The sequence below is a fragment of the Pelodiscus sinensis genome, chromosome 1, assembly GCF_049634645.1.
Source record: "Pelodiscus sinensis isolate JC-2024 chromosome 1, ASM4963464v1, whole genome shotgun sequence".
Classification (NCBI taxonomy): Eukaryota; Metazoa; Chordata; order Testudines; family Trionychidae; genus Pelodiscus; species Pelodiscus sinensis.
This window is the reverse complement of record NC_134711.1, coordinates 96028886-96045559: the sequence shown is the minus strand read 5'-3', so window position 1 is coordinate 96045559 and position 16674 is coordinate 96028886. Positions and strand designations below refer to the sequence as shown.

Sequence of the window (16674 nt, the reverse complement as noted above, 5' to 3'; positions counted from 1 at the left end):
ATACCTTTTGTCAGCATGGTAGATGTGGATGCTTAATCTTTGTTGACACTTGGGAGTGCTGCCAAAAAAAACCAACCCTGCTTTGTGGATGCAACTCAACCTTTTGGGTCAGGGTGAGTGTCATGAACCAGTAACCAAACCATAGTTGTACTAATAGCATGGGCAGGGCGTTCCACCATCCAGTCACTTTCCTCTTTAAATCTGACCTTAACCCTTCCTTTTCTCTTAGGCATCTGAGTCAAGTGCTTTGCTAAGCTTAGTATGAAAAACACTAAATACAAATATGCTGCCGGTGTATAATGTCCTCCCTGTAATTCATTTCTTTAAGCAAAGCAGCAGTATTTTTCTTCCCTGTTGAGCTGTATTCCCTAACTCCTGCTCAGGTTTTCAGTGAAAAACACATTTCACCTTTTTTGGCAATGAGAGTTACTTCAAGGCACTTCTGAGTATTCCTCTTAACATTAAGCCTGAAATAACAGGAGATACATTCTATCCTTGAGTTTATGTGCACGTCTGAGAGCACAGTTTGTTCCTATGCAATTTTCTTACACTAATCAATACTTTAAAACAGTACTTCCAGTACCTTTTCTGCATCGCCTAATATTTTATGTAAATTAGGGAACATGTGAGTATTTCCAGATGCATTTACAATTAAAGCTTCACTTTCTGTTCTATGCACATATTTGTAAGGTTATGGATTTTTTTAATCTACCTGGCTATTCCTGTGGCCCCCCCTTCACTGTAGTATCTGAGCTCCTTTCAATCTTTTAATGTGTTTATTCTTGTAGCACCCCGTGAGGCAAAGAAGTACTATTATCCTCATTTTACAGGTAGGAACTGAGGCCTAGCGAGATTCTCTTCTTGTGTTTATTGGCCTAGTAGTCCATTAAGTTCAGTGAAGCTACCCCAGTTTTCACCAGCAGAAATCTGATATTTTCAGAAGCACATAGTCCCATTTTTAAAAGTGATTTTGGCACTTTCAAGCCAAACTCCCACTTACTTTCAGTGAGTTTTAGGCTTCTAAGGGCTGAAGCACCAGATCTTTAAAGGTATTTCGATTCCTAAAGATGCCTAGTGGGATTTTTCACAGCTCCTAACTCCCATTGATACCAGCAGGTGTTAGTCACCTAGACACTTCTGAAAATCCCACTTTGTGCCTATCTACATCTTTAGCCACCTAAAAACCTTTGAGACTAGGACTTGAACTCCTAAGACACAGCCATTTTTGAACATTTACCTATAAATTACTTGCCCAAGATCACACAGAAAACTTGTAGCTGGGTTCAGTTCCTGGCTCTGCCATGGAGACTCAGGTTAGTGGCTGAATCACTAGATGATCTTTCCTTGTTTAGAGAAGCTAGTATAACACCATTCGGGCACATGCAGGGGAAAAGACACAAAATTCCATCTGACACATAACTAGAATTAAATTAAGAGATAATATTACAAGATATAGAACATCCATCAACATAAAAAACAAGGTCTGTTTTCGAGGAGCATTCGTACATTGCAGATATATTTATTTAGTAACTGTTGTGCCTCTAAAAAAGAAAATAAACCATTTCAGAAAGCCAGCTTAGTCATTTAGAGTAAAAATGAAATTCAATAATGAATTTAAATCCACCTTTCAGTAGAACTCTGCTAATCTTAACAGAGCCATTGATATGAAATTTATTTGGGTAAAAAGGCTTCTGGTAAAGTAATTTTTCATTTATGTGATGCATATTTGGAAGGAGAAATTAAAAAAAAGAATAATGAGGGATTGGAGAAGAAGAATTGATAACTGTAAATTAAAATTTTTAATAGTGCTTTTGTTGACCACAATTTTTTCACCTTAGAATTGTGTACTATTCATGGAATTCTAAGGAATTATTTGAGAGAGTACTTGTCAATTCACAAGCTTATACTTCTATTTATTTCTTTTATTTAGAATGAAGTGATAAGTCAGCAACTGTCTGTCATTTTCACTCATTGCTATGGACCCTATCCTATTCCAAAGCTTGTTGAAATCAAACGAAAGCAGACCTCTCGTTTAGGTAAGTATCAGGTGAAGTGCAGATCTCAGTGTTCACAGAATTGCTGCCCGAGGATTTGTAGAGAACAAAGGAAAGTAAAGAGAGCAAGTGTCAATTAAAATGATTGAAATAAAGTAAATCTTTAGGTTTCTAAGCATGGCTGTAAGAACTCTCACATCAGAAATGTGATTTCAGTTTGAATGCTCTGGCACTACGACATTCTTCTATGTATTATGCAGCCATTGTGGCCAGAACACACCTAATTGTAAAATGCAGAATTGGAAAAACTAGTCTAGGAGCCCAATCCTGCATATCTACTAACCTAAAATTTCCACTGAAATTGACAGGAGTCTCTGACGCCCAGGATTGGGGCTATAGTTTTACAAGTTACTTTTGGGTCTTTTCCCTTTACACTAAGGCCACACAGCCAAGTGATATAAAAGGGCTTTAGTGTACATGAGAATCAGGGCTTCTTGTGTTGCTTAGGTTCAGATATGAACAGGTGCAGAAAGAGAAGAGGACTAGAGAGCTATTCATTCTATACTTGGGGGTGAACTTTGAACAGTAGATGATGGATGGCTGTTATCATATATAAGTTAAAAATGACTTTCAGAGTTTTTGAATTGACTTTGTATAGATTCAGTTAGAATATCTACATATCTTCTACATCATACTTTTCAAACCAGCTTTGCAGGTTTTTCTCATTTAAAACATGTCCCCTTAAGCTAGTGTCTTTTCTCACCAAAACAGGAAAATGCTTTCTGTGCTTTTCATCTGTTCCTGACTAAAGTTTTTCTTTTACTTTTGTGATTCTAGATCCCCATTTTCTTAACAATAAAGAGATGTCTGATGTTACATTTCTTGTCGAAGGAAGACCATTTTATGCACATCGAGTGTTACTATTTACTGCATCCCCACGGTAAATGTCCAGATTTTTTTTTAAATAAATACAAATAATTTGAACATTTCTGTTGAGATTTGTTGGCACTAATGATTCAGGAAATGGGCTTCTTTCTCTGGGTTTGTTTAGATAATAATTTCTTGATAGTATGGTTTTGATTGGTTTGAAGGATATTTAACAAATGATGGGTTCTAGGCCCCAATCTTGCAATATGCTTTGTGCTTGCAGAAAAATCCTTGCCCCTGTACAAAAGTCAGCAGTGATCCATGTGAACACAGGGATATACTTGCACTGAGCTCAATGCAGTATTAGAGCCCTAGTAGTGAAAGAGTCAAACTCCTTGTAGGCTTAGTTTTCATATATATTGAATTGCCAAACCCTGCTTTGCACCTTTCCTATGGGTATTTTATTTACAGTAACAAGTGGCCATCACACAATCCATTGGGATAGTTTACATTTTTTTAAAATGGAATTCAGTGTACAGAAACATCCCACATAACTTCCAGTGGCAACAAGATTAGAACTTGAAACACCAGCTCCAAGCCAGCTTCAAGTAGGGCTTCCTCCACATCACAGGCCTAGTCTAAAAAAAAACCAAACCAAAACAAAAAAACAACTTGCATCAGTTTAATAGTGGTATATTGTAGCTAGCTCAGTGCAAATGTTGTATAAACATTTTTATTTTGGTTTTCATGGCTTATTTCCATTTAACATGTGTTTGTAAACATATGGGTGCCCTCTAATCAGAATAATCAGTTGTAAACAGATATAAATGCATCCATACAACACCTTAACTAAGGTGGTTTTCAAACCTATTTTAGCTAAACTGATGTAATTGGGCCAACTCCAGCAAATACTTTTAACCGATAAGCTGGGCTTGCACTACATCCAGAAGGTCTAGTTAACAACCATGAAGAAGGAATTCCAGAGTAAATGTTTCTGACAGTGCTCTGCTTACTTTCACCTGAGTTCAACTCTTGAGATTGTTGAGAGAAGCACCTCATTTGTTCGGGATGGGGGTGATGTATATGAAGGGAAGATTGTTTCTTTGATAGTCAAGTCCCAGACTCACTTGCCTAGCATTGAAAGGAATCTCATCAACATGAGCTGCTTGGCAAACAAGAGGAAGCTGTGGCCGTGAGTAGTCAGAAAATAAGAGAAATGAACCAAACCCCTTTTCTCCCCCCGCCAACCCTTAAGAATGAAAGTGGGAAGAGCAGTAGCCAGGAAGATCACCCAAATAGCACAACTGTCCAATCCTGCAGCCACTGTGAAATTAAAGTTCCCCTTGAAATCAATGAGAATTTGGCCTTAGTGAAAACTGCGGAGCAGGGCGCTCTTGGTGAATGACAAATGTGAAATACCTTTTTTTCTAGGCAACTAATTTTTCAGATTGTAAGTAAAGACTAGTTCTCATGACAATTGTGGAATATCTGCAGATAGAGAAAACAGGTGCTTGCAGTATGATATATATAGTGGAATCTTTCAGTATTGCTGTCTTTATGAAGTACCACTTTTCTGTGAACATGGAAATTCTCTGATTCTCCCCCCAGAAATGATTGCTATTGATCTACATTAAGGGATGTAACAACTAGCAATGTCATTTTTTCATTAATCTTTAGGAGGCTGGGCATTCCAGAGGCACCTAAGAGTAGCCAGGATGGTGGTGGATCCATTCAAAATACACCAACAAACACACCTTTTAAGTGTTCAGGAGTGTCTGTTTTTTAAGGCTTGGGGCAGGTTGTGGATGGAGGGAGGATCTCTAGGCAGGGGAGGAAGTTCCAGGTTGGAATTCCTAGCTCAGTGTTTCTCAAAATGGTCCATGAAACCACTTTGAGAAACCTGTTAACTGGCTGCTGTGGTGTGTGTACTTATCGGTGCCGCAGCTACTGAGCCTTGCACCTCCTATTGGCTCAGTTTTGCCATTTGCAGCCAAGGGGAGCCGTGGGAAGCAGCAGTCTGGCTCATGCTGCTTCCTGCAGCTCCTCTTGTCTGCAAAAAGCAGAACGGAGCCAATAGGAGCAGCGAGGTTCTGCGGCCACAGCACCAATAAATAAACACACCAGAGTGGCTAGTTAATAGGTTTCTCAAAGTGGTTTTGCATACCACTTTGAGAAACACTGATTTAAACTCTTGCTTAAGTCTGTTCCCTGTCTAGGATAATGCTGATGAGCTGTCCTGAACATAAATATTTTCTTGAATCAAGCCCAAAAGAGGTCTTCAGTTTCTAAGTGCATCAATCCCAATCTAGTCACTTAAACATATATAAAAGCGAAAAGGGGAATCTTAGGTTTATAGGTGCATAAAATAAGAACGGCCATTCTGGATCAGACCAAAGGTCCATCTAGCCCAGTATCCTGTCTGCCAACAGTGGCCAATGCCAGATGCCCCAGAGGGAGGGAATGCAACAGGTAATCCTCATGTGATCCCTTTCCCGTCATCCTTTTCCAAACAAACAGCTGCAAAGGACACCACTCCTACCCATCCTGGCTAATAGCCATTGATAGACCTTACCTCCATGAATCTATTTAGCTCTTTTTTGAACCGTGTTAAAGTCCTAGTCTTCACAATATCCTCTGGAAAGGAGTTCCACAGGTTGACTGTGCGCTGAGCGAAGAAGAACTTCCTTTTGTTTGCTTTAAACCTGCTGCCTATTAATTTCATTTGGTGACCCCTAGTTCTTCTATTGTACGAATAAGTAAATAACTTTTCCTTATTCGCTTTTTTCCACACCAGTCATGATTACATAGCTGTATAAATTTCACGTACAATTACAATTAGCAAAAATGAATTCTACTCTGCTTTTATGTCCAAATCTATGATTGAAATGAGAATTCTAACATTTTGAGAAAAGTAATGTAGCCAATTCTTTTTCTCCTCATCCCCAAACAATTGTATTAAATCTTCATTAATACATTAAAGTATTAAACTGTTTTGTGTAGAATCTTCAGTGTTTTATCCTGGCCGTCTTGCAAGCCAGCACAATGGAGCGAGCAGTGAGAGGGGAAAAAAGCTACAAATATTTAAAATGCAAGTTGATTTTAATCCAAAAAGAAATTTTGAATTTTTTCATAGTTGCAAGTTTTACTCAAAAATAGACTTATTTCAAGCAAAGAAAACATTCAGCCCTGATCCTGTTATAGGTTCCAAATGGGTACAGCATCTATATTTTCTAGGTTGTGTTTTTTTCACAAAATTAGATATGTTTTTCCAGAAACTCAGAATGACACATCCTAATCAATGAGGTTACCTAATTTCACTTTGAATTTGATTACATGCCACTAAGGATGCATCTACACTGCAATCAAAGATGTGATTGTGGCTCAGGCAGACATACTCGTGCTCACTGTCGTCTAGCTAGCTCGGTTAAGAACAGCGGTGAAGGTGAAGCAGCACAATGCAGCATGGGCCTGTCAAAGCCTGCCCATAAGCTGGGTATGAACTCACACTACTAGCCTGCCTGTGGGGTCCACGCTGCCATGTCTTCACTGATATTTTGAGAGTTGTGCTAACTAGATGAGAGTGATCCCGGCTTTGCTGTGCTGCAGTCGTGCTTCCAAATACATTATCAACATACCCTCTACCACAGTATATAAACGATCATATATTTCAGGGTACAAATCTCACTAAGCTTCTCTGCATTCTGACATCTTGGTTTCACAGTATTTGATGGTTGCTTCCCTTTCAGCGGAAAGGTAATTGTAGTGGTATTTCAATCTTGCTCCTTTTTATTTAGGTTTAAAGCACTGCTATCTAGCAAACCCTCAGCTGAGAGCACTTGTATTGAGATCAGCTATGTGAAGTACCCCATATTTCAGGTAAAGTCTGTGCCACATACCATCTGAATGGAATGTGTGCCATCAATAAATTGTATGTAGCCTGCACAAATTAATGTAATTACATTTAGTAAATGAGTCATATCATACCTGAGGGTATGTCTACACTACCCTCCTAGTTCGAACTAGGAGGGTAATGTAGGCATACCGCACTTGCTAATGAAGCCCGGGATTTGAATTTCCCGGGCTTCATTAGCATAAGCGGGGAGCCGCCATTTTTAAATCCCCGCTGCTTCGAACCCCGTGTAGCGCGGCTACACGGGGCTCGAACTAGGTAGTTCGGACTAGGGTGCCTATTCCGAACTACCGTTACTCCTCGTGAAATAGGCACCCTAGTCCGAACTACCTAGTTCGAGCCCCGTGTAGCTGCGCTACACGGGGTTCGAAGCAGCGGGGATTTAAAAATGGCGGCTCCCCGCTTATGCTAATGAAGCCCGGGAAATTCAAATCCCGGGCTTCATTAGCAAGTGCGGTATGCCTACATTACCCCGCTAGTTCGAACTAGCGGGGTAGTGTAGACATACCCTTAGAGTGTAGTTTCCTAAGAAAAGTCCTTAATTTCCGTTATATAGTAACCTGCATTATAATCCTGATTGAAGGCAATATATTTCATGTCTGTACTGATTGAAGACAGAGCAGTGCATTTCAGTGAAACATTTGCATAGATTTTTGGGTTCTTTTGTCTCATGTTTGGTATTCTTGCATTTGTATACACAAGTATTCTGAGGCCTTTCTTTTCCTAGCAGTATTGTTTACTCACATTTTGTAATGCCTTCTGTGAAAATGCAGAGCCAAACTTACCTGTCTCACATAATGTGCTAAATGCAGCATATGCAAGAGCTTGCACGTCTAAGAAAAGTTTATTTTAACCAGAGCAATGACAGTTCAATTTACTGATTGTTAGGCCTTATCTATACTTCCGAGAAGATCGACACTCTGGAGCTCAATCTTCCAGGGTTCAATTTAATGTGTCTAATAAGGACTTGCTAATTCAAATGCTGAGAATGCCCCTTCAATCCGGGTACTCCATGGGATCATGAGAAATAAAGGAAGTCAATAACCTCCCACAGCGGGGCCAGCCTAGAAATCCAATTTAAGGTACATTGGCGCCAGCCACACAATTTTTGTAGCTGGAGCTGCGTATCTTAAATCAAATTTCTCCGACAGTGTAGACCTGGCCTTAGAGCTGCAGATATTTTTCGGTCTAGTTTACAGCTTCCTGCAATAACCTTTAAACTTTGCTCTCAGGGTATGTCTACACTAGAAAGTTAGTTCGAACTAACGTCCGTTAGTTCGAACTAACTTTCCTAGGCGCTACACTAGCGCTCCGTTAGTTCGAACTTAATTCGAACTAACGGAGCGCTTAGTTTGAACTAGGTAAACCTCATTTTACGAGGACTAATGCCTAGTTCGAACTAGCTAGTTCGAACTAAGGGCTGTGTAGCCCTTTAGTTCGAACTAGTGGGAGGCTAAGGCTTCCCAGGTTTCCCTGGTGGCCACTCTGGCCAACACCAGGGAAACTCTATTGCCCCCCTCCCCGCCCCGGAGCCCTTAAAGGGCCACGGGCTGGCTACTCACTTTGTGCCAGTTGCAAGGCTGCAAGCACCCGTGCCTGCACAGCCTGCACCTGCCACACAATGAGCCAGCCATCCGAGGGCTCCCAGCCCTCCACTGCTCCCCACGACCATCCTGGCGGCTCCCGGGAGCCTGCCCGGGGGCGCAAAAGGCGGGCGCCCGCCTGGTCAAGTGCGGAGATCGTGGACCTCATCGAGGTTTGGGGGGAAGCCTCCAATGTCCACGATCTCCGCACTAGCCACCGGAACGCGGCCGTCTACGGACGCATGGCTGCCAGTCTGGCCGCCAGGGGCCACCAGCGCAGCCGGGAGCAGGTGCGCTGCAAAATTAAGGACTTGCGGCAGTCCTACTCCCGGGCCTGCCTGCCAGGGGCTGACCCAGAGGCCTGCCCCCACTTCCATGCCCTGGACCGCATCCTGGGGCCTCATGCCGTCCCTGCCCCCCGGGACGTGATTGACCCCGGGGCAGAGGGACCGCTCCTGGAGACGGAGGAGGAGGAGGAGGGCTCTGAGAGCCAGGAGCCTGCCGCCAGCCTTCCCAGGACCCGGGACCCCCGAGGCACCCCACAGAGCCGCTCGCCTACATCATCAGAGGCCGGGGAGGCGTCCACCTGTGAGTACCCTCGTGTTCCCCTTATGTGTACGGGGGGCTGGGGCGAGAGGGAGCCCCGGGACCGTGCGCCTGGGCCTTGCCCACCACGGAGCAGCAGCTGGGGATCCTGCAGGGGCCCTGGCCTTGCAGAGGGGAGCTGGGTTTCACACACCTGGGCCCCTGGGGTAATTGACCGCTGGTCTTCTTGCACCACAGCTGCAGCACCGGGGCCTGCAGGGCGCACCACACCGCCTGCAGCAGCCGCCCGCGCCCGGGCAAGCAGGACAGCCAGGAACCAGGAGGACTACCAGAGGCGGCATCTCCGGTTCCTGGACCGACAGCTCCGTCTCCAGGACCACTGGGTCCAGGAGGACCTCAGGCTGCGCCAGAGGAGTCTGGAGGCCCTGGAGGAGCAGGGCCGTGCCCTGCGAGGCCACCTCCAGAGCCTGCTGGACCGCTTTCCATTTCCTCCTCCCCCTGCTCCCCCTCTTGCTCCCCCTCTTGCTCCCCCTCTTGCTCCCCCTGCTCCTCCTGCTTCCGCTCCTGCTTCCGCTCCTGCTTCCTCCACACCCCCTGTCCTCTCTGCCCCCCCCTCCACAACCATTCCCCACCGACGCCCCCGGACCCGCAGTGTGGCGAGACGGGAGAGGCAGCCGGACTCCCACCCCTGAGCTTTCCTTTCCCTTCCTCCCTTCCCTCCCCTCCCCTTCCAGCTCCCTCGTCCCAGGATTCCCCCTCCCTTCTCCCACCTTCATTCCTCCCTCCCCCACCCCAGTTCTGTGAAATAAACAGACGTTTTTGTTTGAAAAACAGGTGTCTTTATTTGACAGTAGGTAGGGAGGGGAAAGGGGAAGGGGGGGGTAGGGTGGAAGAAGGCCCCGGTGGGGCATGCAGGGAGAGGTCAGTCCTCCTCCTCCTCCACCTGGAAGCTCTCCCGCAGGGCTTCCCGGATCCGGATGGCCCCCCGCTGGGCTTCCCGGACAGCGGCGGTGCGGGGCTGACCGTAGTGTCCAGCCATGCGGTCAGCCTCAGCCATCCAGGCTGGCAGGAAAGCCTCCCCCTTCCGCTCACACAAATTGTGGAGCACACAACATGCCGCCACCATGGGAGGGATGTTGTGCTCGGCCAGGTCCAGACGGGTGAGGAGGCATCGAAAGCGGGCTTTCAGTCGCCCGAAGGCCCCCTCCACCACGATGCGGGCCCTGCTCAGCCTGTTATTGAAGGCCTGGCGGGAGGGATTGAGGTGCCCCGTGTAGGGCTTCATGAGCCACGGCTGCAGTGGGTAGGCGGCATCCCCCACCAGGCAGACGGGCATGTCCACGTCCCCGACCCTGATGTGGCGGTCGGGGAAGAAGGTCCCGTCCTGCAGCCGCTGGCACACGGAGGAGTTCCGGTACACCCGTGCGTCGTGTGCTTTGCTGGACCAGCCCACATTTATGTCCGTGAACTGTCCCCGGTGGTCACACACGGCCTGCAGGATGACGGAGAAGTACCCCTTGCGGTTCACGTACCGGGACGCCTGGTGTTCCGGGGCACGGATGGGGATGTGCGTCCCATCGATGGCCCCCCCGCAGTTGGGGAAGCCGAGGGCGCCGAATCCCCGGATGACGGCATCCAGGTCGGCGAGGCGGACCACCCTGCGGAGCAGCACCCGGTTGATGGCCTTGACCACCTGCGGAGAGAGACACAGCAAAGCGTCAATCAGTGGGGCGCCCGGGTGGCTGGGAGCGTGCGTGCCCTGGCAGTGCCCCGCGCCCCACTCCCGGAAGCAACCCCCCTGGCGGCGTGTAGTACGGCCGGGACAGCCCGACCCCTCCGGTGCGGGGTGCCTTCGCCTCCTCCCGCCCCCCCCTTTGTCCCTGGGGCGGCCCATCCCCTCCTCGCAGCCCCCCACTCCCCCGGCTCGGTGGCCGACGAGCGCCATACCTGCATGAGCACTGCTCCGACAGTGGATCTCCCCACGCCGAACTGGTTCCCGACGGATTGGTAGCTGTCCGGCGTGGAGAGCTTCCAGAGGGCGATGGCCACCCGCTTCTGGAGGGGGATGGCGGGCCTCATGCGAGTGTCCCTTCTTTGCAGGGCAGGGGCGAGCCACTCGCAGAGCTCCAGGAAGGTGTCCCTCCTCATCCTAAAGTTCTGGGTCCACTGTCGGTCGTCCCAGCGCTCCAGGACGATGCGGTCCCACCAGTCGCTGCTGGTGTCCAGACGCCAGATGCGGCGGGGCACGCCGGTGCCGGGGCGCCGCCGCGGCTCCTCCACGGCCCCCAGGGCGGCCAGGCGGAGAGGCAGGGGGCTGACGTTCCCCAGGTGGTGCCAGGCAGCCTCGAGCCATTGCTGGCAGGCTTGCAGCAGCAAGTCCAGAAAGTGCACCAGAAGGTGCAGGGCGAGCCGTGGCTCCATGTTGCCACCTGCGGCGGTCCCCCCCGAAGGGAAGCACCGACACAGACGGGCACAGAGACCGACGCTTTGCTGTCCCTCGGCGAGGTTGGCAAGCAAGCAGGAAAAGCTGAGAACCGGCTGTCCGGGGGGGTCCCTTTAAGCACGAGCCTCAGATAGCCTCAGACAGCAGCCACACAAAGCAACTGCTGACCTGATGCCCTGCCAGAACCGGTTTCAGCTGCCCTTAAATGCCCCCCTGCGTCCAATCAGTGTGGATGCGCTAGTTCGAACTAGCAAAACGCTAGTTCGAACTAGTTTTTAGTTCTAGATGCGCTAGTTCGAACTAGCTTAGTTCGAATTAACTAATTCGAACTAAGTTAGTTCGAACTAGCGCTGTAGTGTAGCCGTACCCTCTGTTCTCTGAGGAGAAATAGTGTTTGGCCCATAATAAAATGCAAAGCAGAAACCTTCTCACCAGCCATTTGCCTACAGAAGTATGTGTAGAAGGGGTATGTGGTTTCCTAGAAAGGGAAGGAATTAGGGAACTGCCACTATGTGGCATGATCTCTTGAGTAAAAATGGACAAGGTGCCACAGGACGTCTCATAGACTAACAGATGTATGGGAGCATAAGCTTTCGTGAGCAAAGACCCACTTCGTCACATGCATCTGACGTAGTGGGTCTTTGCCCACGAAAGCTTATGTTTCAATAAATCTGTTAGTCTGTAAGGTGCCACAAGACTTCTCGTTGTTCTCGCAGATTCAGACTAACATGGCTACCCCTCTGATACTTGAGTAAAAATGCTATCAGAAAATGAATGAGCCAGGATCAACTTGTCCTGTGAACTACCTGGACCTCTTTGGAGAATACCAGCACTGTGGCTAATAGGGGTTGGGAGAAAAGACATGGTATCTATGAAGAGAAACCTAGAACTGTGCAGAAACAGAGAAAGCATGGCTTGAAACCTGCTGGTTTTTGACTGGTTTAACTGAGAAATCCTTAGCCCTGAATATTGTATGGTAGCTTCACACGCTCCCGCACCCCACACATTTCCCATGATGTGAAGTTCAAGATGCTGGTCATGAGTGGCTTTTCCAAAGCTGCTAATTTTTCATTGCCTCCTCTTCCCTTTCATGTGTTTTACTCAATCAGGAATGATACAGCTCTAAGTGTATCATCTTGTTACACTAGCAACAATGACTGCAGAAGCAAAGTAAGGCAGGATAGTGAAAGACAGACATATGTAATAAGCATGTGTTTTCTGGGGTTGCTTTTCATAAGCAGACAGTCTCTTTGTTTCGTTTCAGCTGGTTATGCAGTATCTTTACTATGGTGGTGCAGAATCACTCCTGATTAAGAATAATGAAATAATGGAGGTAAGAATTATTTTTCTTCATTCAGATGTGAGTTACAATATCTCTCCAGTGTTATATAGTTTCCCAGGGAAATGGACTGCAACAAGTGTTGGCAAAGAGCAAAGAACTCTTCAGTAGGTTATTCAGTTTTCCTCAAGTTTCCAGTAGCATCTAGCTGCACTTTCGGGGAAAATAAATCTAGACCTGCTTTCATTTCTTCCTCCAGTCTCCAACTGTCTCTCCACTACATCTTCCTGCTTCCCTAAGTTGAGAGTTGATCCTCTTGGAGGTGCCACAACTATGAATACCCAGCTTGCAGCCTCTACCTCCAGTTCCACTTAATGTAAATAAAAGTAGGTTTTATTGGACATAGGACAGAAAAATCACAAAGCAAAAAATATTGTAGTTTTAACTAAAATATCCGACCAGACAGGCTGACTAGCTCTTCCAGTGGATCAAAAAGCTTGTGTAACAGAACATGGAAATATTTTCTTCAATGAGGTAAAACAGCCTCATTCTCTTAGTCTTAATAGGAAGTCTCTTGCCTCTAATTCAATCTGTTACGCTTTCCAAGCTGTGTCTCTGGGGGTGTTAGCTAAGAGTCAGATGTCCAGAATCTGTCCAGAAGAGAAGAAATATCTCAAGTGTAGTTCTTCATTCCAGAAGGAAAATAGGAAAGCCCATGTGTAACTTTAACCATGCCATGTGAATAGTTCCATTGAAATCAAAGTTCAGCTTCAAGTAAGCATATGCTTAATGTGTTGCTGAAATGGGACCTAAAGCTGCCTCCTGAGGTGGAGAGAAGGGGGAAATCTTTTTTTATCCCAAAAGCGTATCCTCTTGTGCACAGAGTCCAGTTATACATCGTCATATTTCTCCTCCACCTGCCCCCCAAACACAACCAAAATTGAATCTGACTCCTTCTCACCCCAGACAAATGTGCAAAACCCATGTGGATGTATGTGATCTCCTTCCAGAATTCTGTGCATTGTTATTGGTCATTGTTCAACCTATTAGCGCCTAATAAAACACAAGCAGCTTCCTTGTTTCGGCAGTTTCCTCACCAGTCTGAGCTGGAAGCTTTCATATGAACAGCATTCAAGTTATAGCAGGTACAACTAATATAGGACACTAAATATTAAAATCACTGACTAATATTTATACAGCTAGTAAAAATCATAGTGCACAGATTATACAGTCTTGCACTATGTTATTGTGCAGCTTGTGAGTCACTCAAGCAAGTATGAGTTTTTACAGAGCTACTGCAACCAGCAATTGGCAACAGTTGGGTATAAATGGCCAATGAAAGTCTATTTTGGTGGCTATCGTAACCCTTATAATAATCCTGCTGAGGAAATATTGAGGGGGAGTATTTGTATAGGGAGACAAAACTGGAATTAGTCCTCTCCAGTTCGCTGGGGCAGTCTTAACTCCAAAGCTGAGTTGAATTAACTTCCTTTCTCTTACTAAAACCAGCTGCTATTTTTCCAAGTCATCCCCACAGCTTTGCAAAGAGGCCTGTAAACCGTAATCCTTTCTGCTAGAAGTGTTCTCAAATACAACAGTTTTATAGCTACAAAGCTATACTCATAATCAACTAAGTAACTAACAAGATGCCTACTGGAACTCTTCTGGTCATTCACACTACTATTGGGACACCCCATTTCTCTTTGTGAATCTAGGCTATATGTATAGACCTCCCCAACCGTTGACTGGATGGGGAAAGAGAAAGAGCTATTTGGTCTTATATAGGTGTCCAAGCCCTGTACATGATTCCATATAAGAGCATTTCTATGGGCTTGACTGTCAATTATGGCAGCAGTGTTGGACAAAAGGGAAGACATTGGGTAGCTGTGTAAAGACTATTCAGCTGCCTAAAAGAAGGCTCCTAATCCCACAGGATTTCCTTTGTCTTCTGTAGTTTGAGTCCCTTGTGGCTCACAAGATCTGCCTCCTTGAGCCACGGTGGCAACAGAAGCCTGGATACAGCCCTAGTTTTCTAAAGTTATATTTAGCATCTTGCTTTATTATAAATGTGGCAACGAGAAACACAGGAAATACTGAAATCTTTGCTGCAGTTCATAATTGGGACCAGCTGGCTGCTGTCACATCGGCACTGCAGATTTCCAGAATTTTGATTTTTCTAGGGGATTATAGAAGAGCTGAAGATGAGTGGGATGGACAGGGACAGAACAACTTTCTGACAGTTTTTTTTTCCTAACAGCCTTGGCTTGCAGTGTGAGAGCACTGTTGGGTTCCACTGCACAGCACTTTGCCAGGTATTCCCAGTGATATGTGCTATTTAATGCATAAAGGTAGACCCCCCCCCCCCAGCTCAACCAATATATGTATATTGATCAGCACAAACCGATGCACTGCTTGCCTTCAAAGCAAGAGAGGAGTGGCAATGGGACCACCTTTTGGAGGGATGAAAAGTGGACACGAGCTCTTTCACCCACAAGAAAGCAAGGAAAAGTGATAGCAGGTGAAATCTTGACTCCATTGACATCATAGCAGGGCTCTTGTTAACATCTGTGGAACCAGGATTTCACCCAGAAGCACTTGTCTCCCATCAGCCACAAAAGAGATGATTAGCCAGTGAGAGTCTATTTTGGTGCTCTACCTGCACTACCCTCTTCCACCACCTGAGATAACAGGTTTGAACCCACCTGGTTCTGTAGATTTTAAGGCCAGAAGGGGCTATTGGAATTGTCTAATCCTGTGTTTCTCAAACTGTGCTCCGCAGAGCCCTGGGGCTCCGCAAGACATCTCCAGGGGCTCCGTGAGGTTGACAAACTGGAAACATCAACACATACAATCAGTGGACTGCTGGGGCTCTGCATAAATTTTTACGCATGTAAAGGGCTCCGGAGCCCAAAAAGTTTGAGAACCGCTGATCTGATCTGACTACCTACATAACACTACCATAGGTTTTCAACCTGCAATTCTTGTATCCAGGCCATAATTCATTCTCTCTCTCTCTTTCTATCTATCTATCTATCTATCGGGATGAAAGAGTGATATCATCATGTCACTCTGTGACTACAGTAGCCAAAGCCCCAGCCACTCCCCAGATCCCACATGTAGAGCTGGGGCTGCCTGCAGTCCGGTCCCTCCTTCCCCTTGCCAGTGGCTGAGAAAGAGTCGTAGCTGTCACGGCCTTGGCCCAGCCCTCCCTGGCAGCGGGGTGGGGAGATGGGGCTGGCTCAGCCTTGGCCCGGACATGGCCTCAGCCTGGACTGCCCCCCACAGTGGCCAGGAGGAGAGTGTGGGGCCTGGCAAGGCCTTGGCCTGCCCCCGCCAGCAGCTGCGGGGAGAGGGTCGGGGTTGGTGTGTGGGGAGGAAAGGGAATAGAGCTGGGACTGAAGTGGCCTTGGCTCTCCCTGGTGGCCGCAGCGGGGGGAAGTGAAAGGAGAGCCTAGGCTAGCATGGCATCAGCTCTGCCTGGTGGTAAGGGGGTGTGTGCAGGGAAAAGCCTGGGGGAGGAGGAGCCAGTCAGGGCAGGGGGGAAGAACCAGGGCCAGGGCAGCCTTGGTCCTGGACCTTCCCAAGCAGCCAAGGGGGAGAAGGGCTGAGGCATCCTTGGGGCCGGGCCCTCCCCGGCAGCCAGGGTAGGGGGACGAGCTGGGGCGGCCTCGGCCCTGGACCCTCTTCAGTGGCTAGGGGGGGAAGGCTGCGGCCAGGATCACCGGGGGGGTGGGGGGGTTGGCGAGCACAGCAAGCAGGGGGCGCAGCCCCCTAGTGCTATTGTAAAAAGCAGAATTGAACCTTGGCTGTTTGTTTCTAAAGTGTAGCTCTGCAGATTCTTCCATTCAGAGTCATATTTGTGGAAAGACTGTAGGCTCTGATGGTTATGTCTCTGCTTCCATACTGCCCAGAGATCAGCAGAACATACTTTTTTTCCCTCCTAAAATGGCAGCATTTGGTTCTGAATGTTCTGTTTTCCAGTCATCACTTATTGACAGCTGCTCATCATAGTTTGAGCTGTTACGTTACTTCCCTCTGTAGGATTGAAAAGA

At 47.0% G+C, this 16674-nt stretch overlaps 1 protein-coding gene across 5 annotated transcripts in view; it reads left to right on the top strand.

Moving 5' to 3' along the window:
- ABTB3 (ankyrin repeat and BTB domain containing 3) overlaps positions 1–16674 on the top strand; it is a 282637-nt gene that overhangs the window by 251973 nt on the left and 13990 nt on the right. For all 5 annotated transcript variants that reach the window (XM_075938314.1, XM_075938306.1, XM_075938330.1 and 2 more), the window contains 4 exons: positions 1931–2036; positions 2832–2934; positions 6656–6737; positions 12608–12676. In XM_075938314.1, the coding sequence (XP_075794429.1) occupies positions 1931–2036; positions 2832–2934; positions 6656–6737; positions 12608–12676 (360 nt within the window). The remainder of the gene's footprint in view (positions 1–1930; positions 2037–2831; positions 2935–6655; positions 6738–12607; positions 12677–16674) is intronic.